The sequence below is a fragment of the Oncorhynchus masou genome, unplaced genomic scaffold, assembly GCF_036934945.1.
Source record: "Oncorhynchus masou masou isolate Uvic2021 unplaced genomic scaffold, UVic_Omas_1.1 unplaced_scaffold_1213, whole genome shotgun sequence".
Classification (NCBI taxonomy): Eukaryota; Metazoa; Chordata; class Actinopteri; order Salmoniformes; family Salmonidae; genus Oncorhynchus; species Oncorhynchus masou.
In genome coordinates, this window is record NW_027001921.1 from 124,654 (window position 1) to 135,000 (window position 10,347).

At 42.0% G+C, this 10,347-nt stretch overlaps 1 protein-coding gene across 16 annotated transcripts in view; it reads left to right on the forward strand.

The window, feature by feature from the left end:
* LOC135529938 (neuronal cell adhesion molecule-like) overlaps positions 1-10,347 on the forward strand; it is a 102,291-nt gene that overhangs the window by 90,470 nt on the left and 1,474 nt on the right. For 5 of the 16 annotated variants that reach the window (XM_064958331.1, XM_064958334.1, XM_064958336.1 and 2 more), the window contains 4 exons: positions 445-609; positions 2,209-2,343; positions 4,880-4,958; positions 10,170-10,347. The exon at positions 10,170-10,347 is cut by the window's right edge and continues 1,474 nt beyond it. In XM_064958331.1, coding sequence (XP_064814403.1) covers positions 445-609; positions 2,209-2,343; positions 4,880-4,958; positions 10,170-10,347 — 557 coding nt within the window. Of the gene's footprint in view, positions 1-444; positions 610-2,208; positions 2,344-4,879; positions 4,959-5,195; positions 7,489-10,169 lie in introns of those variants that run through there. The other 11 variants (XM_064958332.1, XM_064958335.1, XM_064958343.1 and 8 more) reach the window with 4 other exon arrangements.

The following is a 10,347-nucleotide window of genomic DNA, read 5'->3' on the forward strand; positions in this document are numbered from 1 at the left end:
CATATAAACACACAGTTCAGCATATAAACACACAGTTCAGCATATAAACACACAGTTCAGCATATAAACACACAGTTCAGCATATAAACACACAGTTCAGCATATAAACACACAGTTCAGCATATAAACACACAGTTCAGCATATAAACACACAGTTCAGCATATAAACTGCCTGTCAAGCATATAAACTTAATACGGTTAAAGTATCATTGTTAATTTATTCCAAAATCTGGATCATCAATTCCCATAAACATGATTTTACAAACCCACTGTTAACATACCTCATAGAATGAGGAAGTGGCATGTTTACCTCAAAAGTTTTCAGCAATAAAACGTTTTTCAGTACATATACGTCATATCATCCACACAAATACTTGCCTTTTTCAATACATACCTTCCTTCTCTGTATTTTGACTTTCTCCCCAACGCCTCCATTCCCTCCAGGTAAAGAAGACTGGACCAAAGAGTTTGTAAACGGCAGTAGCGGGTCTCAGACCCATCTGATAAAGGGCTTAAAGCCGGGGACATCCTATAGGGTTCGGCTGGTAGTGAAAGATCACTCTGAGGCCACCATACACAGTACAGAGGAGCTAGTGATAACGCTGCCAGGTGAGGCAGCATGTCCAGAGCGCTCGGCCTCAGTGTACTGCAGGGTTGGGGACAATTCCATTTCAATATTAGTCCATTCAGGACGTTAACTGTTCCACTTACAATTCTATTTCCTCATTGCTTTTCAATCAATTGGAAGTGACTGAATTGAACTGGAATTGACCCCAACCCTGATGTCCGGTAGATGATTGTTCCTTGTAGTTGCCTGCATCCTCCTTCCATACCCTCTTCCCATGGTCAGATCTCCATCAGACCTGTTCAAGTCTGTGGTGGAGCTAGTGTAACAGCATGGTAAGATCTCCACCAGACCTGTTAAAGTCTGTGGTGGAGCTAGTGTAACAGCATGGTAAGATCTCCATCAGACCTGTTCAAGTCTGTGGTGGAGCTAGTGTAACAGCATGGTAAGATCTCCACCGGTCTGACCTGTTCAAGTCTGTGGTGGAGCTAGTGTAACAGCATGGTAAGATCTCCACCAGACCTGTTAAAGTCTGTGGTGGAGCTAGTGTAACAGCATGGTAAGATCTCCATCAGACCTGTTCAAGTCTGTGGTGGAGCTAGTGTAACAGCATGGTAAGATCTCCACCGGTCTGACCTGTTAAAGTCTGTGGTGGAGCTAGTGTAACAGCATGGTAAGATCTCCATCAGTCTGACCTGTTAAAGTCTGTGGTGGAGCTAGTGTAACAGCATGGTAAGATCTCCATCAGTCTGACCTGTTAAAGTCTGTGGTGGAGCTAGTGTAACAGCATGGTAAGATCTCCATCAGTCTGACCTGTTAAAGTCTGTGGTGGAGCTAGTGTAACAGCATGGTAAGATCTCCATCAGTCTGACCTGTTAAAGTCTGTGGTGGAGCTAGTGTAACAGCATGGTAAGATCTCCATCAGACCTGTTCAAGTCTGTGGTGGAGCTAGTGTAACAGCATGGTAAGATCTCCATCAGACCTGTTCAAGTCTGTGGTGGAGCTAGTGTAACAGCATGGTAAGATCTCCATCAGTCTGACCTGTTAAAGTCTGTGGTGTAGCTAGTGTAACAGCATGGTAAGATCTCCATCAGTCTGACCTGTTAAAGTCTGTGGTGGAGCTAGTGTAACAGCATGGTAAGATCTCCATCAGTCTGACCTGTTAAAGTCTGTGGTGTAGCTAGTGTAACAGCATGGTAAGATCTCCATCAGTCAGACCTGTTAAAGTCTGTGGTGGAGCTAGTGTAACAGCATGGTAAGAGCGAGGTTTGAAGCATGCCTCTTGATGTCCTTAGTTAATTTTAGGAATCCTGTCTCTTTTCAGTTTGTGTGCAGTGAAAGTTGAGTGAAACACACTGTATGTTCAGTAGAGGGTCGTTGACGTTGCATGTCTTCATATAGAAAACAGGAATACATTTTTTTCACCCTTAAACAATTTTGGGGAAATTCCCTCCCTCTTCTTAATTTAATTTAACCGTGAATTATACAGGTCCTTGCCTGCACCACTCTGCCTTCAAATGTTCCCCTTTCAACAGAACTCTGACAACCTTTTCCCTTGTCTTCTTCCTGCGTGTGTGTGTGTGTGTGTGTGTGTGTGTGTGTGTGTGTGTGTGTGTGTGTGTGTGTGTGTGTGTGTGTGTCAGAAGCAATGAAAAGCGACCAGGTGGACCTAGCCACTCAGGGTTGGTTCATAGGGCTGATGTGTGCCATCGCTCTCCTCATCCTCGTCCTTCTCATCATCTGCTTCATCAAGAGGAACAAGGGAGGGAAATACCCAGGTACACACACACACCCACCCTAGACCAGGGGTGTCAAACTCAAATACCCAGTGGGCCAAAATGTAAAACCTGAACAAAGTCACGGGCCAACATTGAACAAATTAACCTTTTAATATGGACCCAAACAAGTTTTGCTTTAACATTGAATATGGAACAAGCATCGCTTATTACCATACAATATATAATTTAATAGTGGAGACATGCAAAATCGAATTTCAAATGAAAAAACACATCAATGGCATTCATTTATTAAATAAATCAAATTTAAATAAAAATTGTATGCCTCTTTTCTATTTGCAGCCTTCTGATTTTAATACCAAAATAAACTTTTTCCACTGGCTAATAATTTTACAAATAAAATGATAATAAATCAATCAACCATTCAAGCCCATGCCTTGTAGCAAGAAAAAGTGCATAAAGAAAACGTTAATAATTGCACACTGGTCTAATCTGATGTGCCCAAGCCAGATACCTGGCATCTCTTCTTGGATGCTAGTTCATCAATGTCTGGGCTCAAGCTCTGAGCTGAAGAAATCCTCAGTATCGAGCGAAGATGTTCATCAGTCAGACGTCTCCTGTGAGTTGTTTTGGTCATCTTCATCGAGGAGAAAAGTTGCTCGCATAGATAAGTGCTGCCGAACATGGAGAGCATCTGAGCAGCTTGGGTGCGGAGCTGAGGCATTGTGTCAGGGATGAACCGTGGAAACTGTGCGGCGCCCACAGCATCATACTTTGACTTCAGCGTGTCGTTGCACTGGAGTTCAATCAGCTCCATTTGGATGTTGGTTGGTGCATTTTCCACATCAACTGCGAAGGGATTACTAAGCAGTTCAAACTTGCATTTCTGGGCATCGAAGTCGGCAAATCGCCAGCTAAACTCAGCGGCGAGAACACTGAGTTTTTCAGCAAACTGTGCGCATGGGAACACGGCGGTAGAGATCTGCGCTTTTATGGATTGGCAGCAGGGAAAATGGCAAGGGTTTCCTTGCAGCATCTGATTCTCCCACAGGCACAGTTTAGTTTTGAAGGCCCTCACTGCAGCGTACATGTCTGTGATGATGCGCCCCCACCCCTGAAGCTGCAGGTTCAGCGCATCGAGATGGCTCGAGATGTCACAGAGAAAGGCCAGCTCACACAGGAACCTTTGCTCCCGGAGCTCTGCTGTATCCTTCCCTTTGGTTTCCAGGAATTGACATATTTCCTCACGCAGCTCGAAACATCTGTTCAGTACTTTTCCTCTGCTTAGCCATCTCACCTCTGTGTGATACGGCACGTCTGCGTATTCCGAACCACACTCCTCCAGAAAAGATTTAAACTGGCGGTGATTTAGACCTTTGGCTCTTATAAAGTTAACTACCTGTGTTACTGTGGTCATAACATGTTCCATCTTTAGGGCTTTGGCACACAGTGCTTCCTGATGTATGATGCAGTGGTAAACAGTTAGCTCACCTGCACAGTTCTCTTCCCGCATCTTCTCCCGAACCATGCCCACCAGTCCACTCTTTTTACCGCACATCGCTGGCGCACCATCTGTCGTTAATCCAACGAGTTTATCCCACGGCAGCTTTATTTCAGTTACACATTTGGAAACCTCCTCAAAGATTTCCTTTCCTGTGGTTGTGCCATGCATTGATTTGAATCCTAATAGCCCCTCCGTAACACACAGATTTGAGTCCACTCCGCGGATGAAGACTGACAGCTGGGCAGTATCAGATGCGTCGCAGCTCTCATCCACAGCGAGGGAGAACGCAACAAAATCTTTTCCCTTTTCCATCAGCTGGTCATACAGATTGGTGGCAAGATCACATGTGCGATCAGCTACTGTGTTCCTGCTCAGGCTCACGTTTGAAAATGCTTGTTTTTTCTCTGGGCATACGAGGTCACAAACCTTCATCATGCACTTTTTCATGAACTCTCCCTCATTAAAGGGCCGGGCTGATTTTGCGATCTCTGCTGCCACTATATAACTAGCCTTTACAGCAGCCTCGCTTTGTGATGTGGCTTTTTTAAACATATTCTGTTGTGAAACCAAGCTTCTTTTCATCTCCTCTACTTTCTAGCTCCTTTGAGTCATGTCCAGGTCCTTGCATTTGTCATGGTGTTTCGTTTCATAGTGTCGTCTAATGTTGTACTCCTTACTTACAGCCACGTTGACTCCACAAACAAGACAAACAGGTTTGTCTTTTACATATGTAAACAGATATTATGCCTCCCACTTGTCCAGAAAGCTCCTGTTTTCTGCCTTTCTTTTCGCCATTTTTGGAAAGGGTTAGCTCGCTGACAGACTACTGTCACAGAGGAGAGAGCGTTTCTGGGTCCTGTCCTGATTGGCGCGCGAAAACAGCAGAGCATTATGGGATTCGTAGTATTAGTGGTGAATGCGCTGTATAATACCGGCGGGCCAGCTCTAGTAGTAATTTGGTATTGTCTCGCGGGCCAAATATAATTACCCCGCGGGCCAAATTTGGCCCACGGGCCAGAGTTTGACACCCATGCCCTAGACATTCAGCAACAATGATGTGTATTCTATCCACAGTGAAAGAAAAAGAGGATGCTCATCAAGACCCAGAGATCCAGCCTATGAAGGATGATGATGGGACGTTTGGAGAGTACAGGTGAGAGAGACTCTGGAACACAACACACACACACACACACACACACACACACACACACACACACACACACACACACACACACACACACACACACACACACACACACACACACACACACACACACACACTCACACACACACATTCCCCTTGAAGACTACTGTACGTGTTCCATGTTGTTCTGACTGACTTGTTGTTCTGATTGACATGTTGTTCTGATTGACATGTTTGGATGTGTAGAACATTTTACCAAGGAACAAGGAAACTCTCCCTTCCTGACTCCCTCGAGGCAAGACAGAATCTACACCTCTCTGTGTTTAATTAACAAGACAGAATCTACACCTCTCTGTGTTTAATTAACAAGACAGAAACTACACCTCTCTGTGTTTAATTAACAAGACAGAATCTACACCTCTCTGTGTTTAATTAACAAGACAGAATCTACACCTCTCTGTGTTTAATTAACAAGACAGAATCTACACCTGTCTGTGTTTAATTAACAAGACAGAATCTACACCTCTCTGTGTTTAATTAACAAGACAGAATCGACACCTGTCTGTGTTTAATTAACAAGACAGAATCTACACCTGTCTGTGTTTAATTAACAAGACAGAATCTACACCTGTCTGTGTTTAATTAACAAGACAGAATCTACACCTGTCTGTGTTTAATTAATAAGACAGAATCTACACCTCTCTGTTTTTAATTAACAAGACAGAATCTACACCTCGCTGTGTTTAATTAACAAGACAGAATCTACACCTCTCTGTGTTTAATTAACAAGACAGAATCTACACCTGGCTCTATTTAATTAACAAGACAGAATCTACACCTGTCTCTATTTAATTAACAAGACAGAATCTACACCTGTCTCTATTTAATTAACAAGACAGAATCTACACCTGTCTCTATTTAATTAACAAGACAGAATCTACACCTATGTGTTTAATTAACACTGTAAATACTGTACTTACTTACAAATATGATTTCATAATAAATCAAAGCAACTTTTATACATTAGTGTGTGTGTGTGCAAATAGTATGTATTTTAATGTAACATTAAAAACAGCTGTCATGCTATCATTGATGAGAAGTTGTATCAAGCTTTGCTGCTGAACGTGTCTCAATCTGCATCTTGTTATATCATCATCATACTTTGTGTGCCAAATCTTTTTTGGGGTTTTGTTTTTAGTTAGTATAGTAATAATAATTGTGGTGCTTCAAACGTGTTGACTGATATCAGGCTGCTACTGTAATACATGGGTTGACTGTTTGATATCAGGCTGCTACTGTAATACATGGGTTGACTGTTTGATATCAGGCTGCTACTGTAATACATGGGTTGACTGTTTGATATCAGGCTGCTACTGTAATACATGGGTTGACTGTTTGATATCAGGCTGCTACTGTAATACATGGGTTGACTGTTTGATATCAGGCTGCTACTGTAATACATGGGTTGACTGTTTGATATCAGGCTGCTACTGTAATACATGGGTTGACTGTTTGATATCAGGCTGCTACTGTAATACATGGGTTGACTGTTTGATATCAGGCTGCTACTGTAATACATGGGTTGACTGTTTGATATCAGGCTGCTACTGTAATACATGGGTTGACTGTTTGATATCAGGCTGCTACTGTAATACATGGGTTGACTGTTTGATATCAGACTGCTACTGTAATACATGGGTTGACTGTTTGATAGCAGGCTGCTACTGTAATACATGGGTTGCCTGTTTGATATCAGGCTGCTACTGTAATACATGGGTTGACTGTTTGATATCAGGCTGCTACTGTAATACATGGGTTGACTGTTTGATAGCAGGCTGCTACTGTAATACATGTGTTGACTGTTTGATATCAGGCTGCTACTGTAATACATGGGTTGACTGTTTGATATCAGGCTGCTACTGTAATACATGGGTTGACTGTTTGATATCAGGCTGCTACTGTAATACATGGGTTGACTGTTTGATATCAGGCTGCTACTGTAATACATGGGTTGACTGTTTGATATCAGGCTGCTACTGTAATACATGGGTTGACTGTTTGATATCAGGCTGCTACTGTAATAAAGCACATAGCAGAATGTATTTTCTCATCCACCACTCTTCATGTGTTCCTCCATTGTTCTCTGTCTTTGGGGTGTAGGTCCCTGGAAAGGTAAGAGGGTTAGCATTATGCTATGAGCATACAGCAAGCCTGGCATGCAACACACACCGTCTGAACCAGGTCTGTGTGTGTGTCTGAACTGATACTAAAGGAGACAGCTGGGCCTTGTCGAACCCAGCACAGATTATACTATGCCAGTTTAACTCACCTGTTTGTTGGCCAGCACCTGATTTTAATCCAGTTCTATTTATTGAACACTAACAGTCACTAAAATCAGAAGCTACTATTTGACTGCATATCCTGTTTGGCTTCATTTTCAGTTGCTTTCAATGTTTCCTTTTGGGTAGAAAAATGTCAACATTCGGTTGTATTTCTGAGTTGTGCCATTGTAATGTCGATCAAATATAGGTATATACACAGAGTGTATAAAACATTAACGACACCTTCCTAATATTGAGTTGCACCTTGTTTTGCCCTCAGAACAGCCTCAATTCCCCAGGGCGTGGACTCTACAAGGTGTCTAAAGAGTTCCACAGGGAGGCTGGTCCATGTTGGCTCCAATGCTTCCCACAGTTGTGTCAAATTGGCTGGATGTCCTTTGTGTGGTGGACCATTCTTGATACACACAGGAAACTGTTGAAAGTGAAAGTTCTTGACACAAACCAGTGTGCCTGGTACCTACTACCAAACCCTGTTCAAAGGCACTCCAATATGTTGTCTTGCCCATTCACCCTCTGAATGACACACATAGACAATCCATGTCTCAATTGTCAAAACGCTTAAAAATCATTATTTAACCTGTCTTCCCCCTTCATCTAGACTGATTGAAGTGGATTTAACCAGTGACAAGGCACCATGGCTTTCACCTGGATTCATCTGGTCATTCTGTCATGACAAGATAAAAGATAACACTTAAATCAGGTGCTCTGTCATGGAAAGAGAAGGTTTCGTTAATGTTTTGTACACTCAGTGTTGTTATTTCTATACGGTATAAATGTCTGACATATTCTGGCATAGATAGAATACGAGAGGTGAGGAAACACTAAGGACAGCATTATTAGTTAAATATACCTGTGTATTGTCACCGTGGTGTTAATGTTGAACAGGTTATAGTGTTAATGTTGAACAGGATATAGTGTCACCGTGGTGTTAATGTTGACCAGGATATAGTGTTAATGTTGAACAGGATATAGTGTCACCATAGTGTTAATGTTGAACAGGATATTTTGTCACCGTGGTGTTAATGTTGAACAGGATATAGTGTCACCGTGGTTTTAATGTTGAACAGGATATAGTGTCACCATGGTGGTAATGTTGAACAGGATATAGTGTCACCATGGTGTTAATGTTCAACAGGATATAGTGTCACTGTAGTGTTAATGTTCAACAGGATATAGTGTCACCGTGGTGGTAATGTTGAACAGGATATAGTGTCACCGTAGTGTTAATGTTGAACAGGATATAGTGTCACTGTAGTGTTAATGTTCAACAGGATATAGTGTTAATGTTGAACAGGATATAGTGTTAATGTTTAACAGGATATAGTATCACTGTAGTGTTAATGTTCAACAGGATATAGTGTCACTGTGGTGTTAATGTTGAACAGGATATAGTGTTAATGTTGAATAGGATATAATGTCACCATGGTGTTAATATTGAACAGGATATAGTGTTAATATTGAACAGGATATAGTGTTAATGTTGAACAGGATATATTGTCACCGTTGTGTTAATGTTGAACAGGATTTAGTGTTAATGTTGAACAGGATATAGTGTTAATGTTGAACAGGATATAATGTCACCGTGGTGTTAATGTTGAACAGGATATAGTGTCACCGTGGTGTTAATGTTGAACAGGATATAGTGTTAATGTTGAATAGGATATAATGTCACCATGGTGTTAATATTGAACAGGATATAGTGTTAATATTGAACAGGATATAGTGTTAATGTTGAACAGGATATAATGTCACCGTGGTGTTAATGTTGAACAGGATATAGTGTCACCGTGGTCTTAATGTTGAACAGGATATAGTGTCACCGTGGTCTTAATGTTGAACAGGATATAGTGTCACCGTGGTCTTAATGTTGAACAGGATATAGTGTTAATGTTGAACAGGATATAGTGTCACCGTGGGCTTAATGTTGAACAGGATATAGTGTTAATGTTGAACAGGATATAGTGTCACCGTGGTCTTAATGTTGAACAGGATATAGTGTTAATGTTGAACAGGATATAGTGTCACCGTGGGCTTAATGTTGAACAGGATATAGTGTCACCGTGGTCTTAATGTTGAACAGGATATAATGTCACCGTGGTGTTAATGTTGAACAGGATATAGTGTCACCGTGGTGTTAATGTTGAACAGGATATAGTGTTAATGTTGAACAGGATATAGTCTTAATGTTGAACAGGATATAGTGTCACCGTGGTCTTAATGTTGAACAGGATATAGTGTTAATGTTGAACAGGATATAATGTCACCGTGGTGTTAATGTTGAACAGGATGTAGTGTTAATGTTGAACAGGATATATTGTCACCGTGGTGTTAATGTTGAACAGGATGTAGTGTTAATGTTGAACAGGATATAGTGTTAATGTTGAACAGGATATCGCATGCTGCTCTTCTACTGGTAGATTAATCCACCAGAATCAGTTCAGTTTGTAATTTCAATAAAAGGGTTTTTCGTACGACTCAGCCCCTCGACTCCAGACCATTAGGACCCCTTGTGCATTTTGGACAGATCTGTTATTTGAATCCCTCTGAGTCTTTAATGCATGTAGATTTAATGGATAGCACATGGTCTGATGTCTGCCTAGTATATGCATTATGTTGAGAAGCACGCCTTATTGATTGAAATGGAATCATGTCAAAGTATTCGTCACCAAGTCCAGTCCCGCAGATCTAGGTGTTCCAGGCTTTTGCTCCAGCCAAGCTTGAACACATCCTAAACAAGACCTTGGTCAGGTGAATTAGGTGCATCAATGCCAGGCTGGAACAAAACACTGCACCCCCTGTATCTCTCCAGGACCAAACTTAGCCACCACTATCTGACCTAAAGTAAACCGTTTCTCTGCCTCTCCCTCCTAACCTTTAGTGACACGGAGGACCACAAGCCTCTGAAGGGCAGCCGGACGCCGTCTAACGGAACGGTGAAGAGGGACGACAGTGATGACAGCCTGGTGGACTACGGCGAGGGAGGGGATGGGCAGTTCAACGAGGATGGATCCTTCATCGGCCAGTACAGCGGCAAGAAGGAGAAAGACACGCATGAG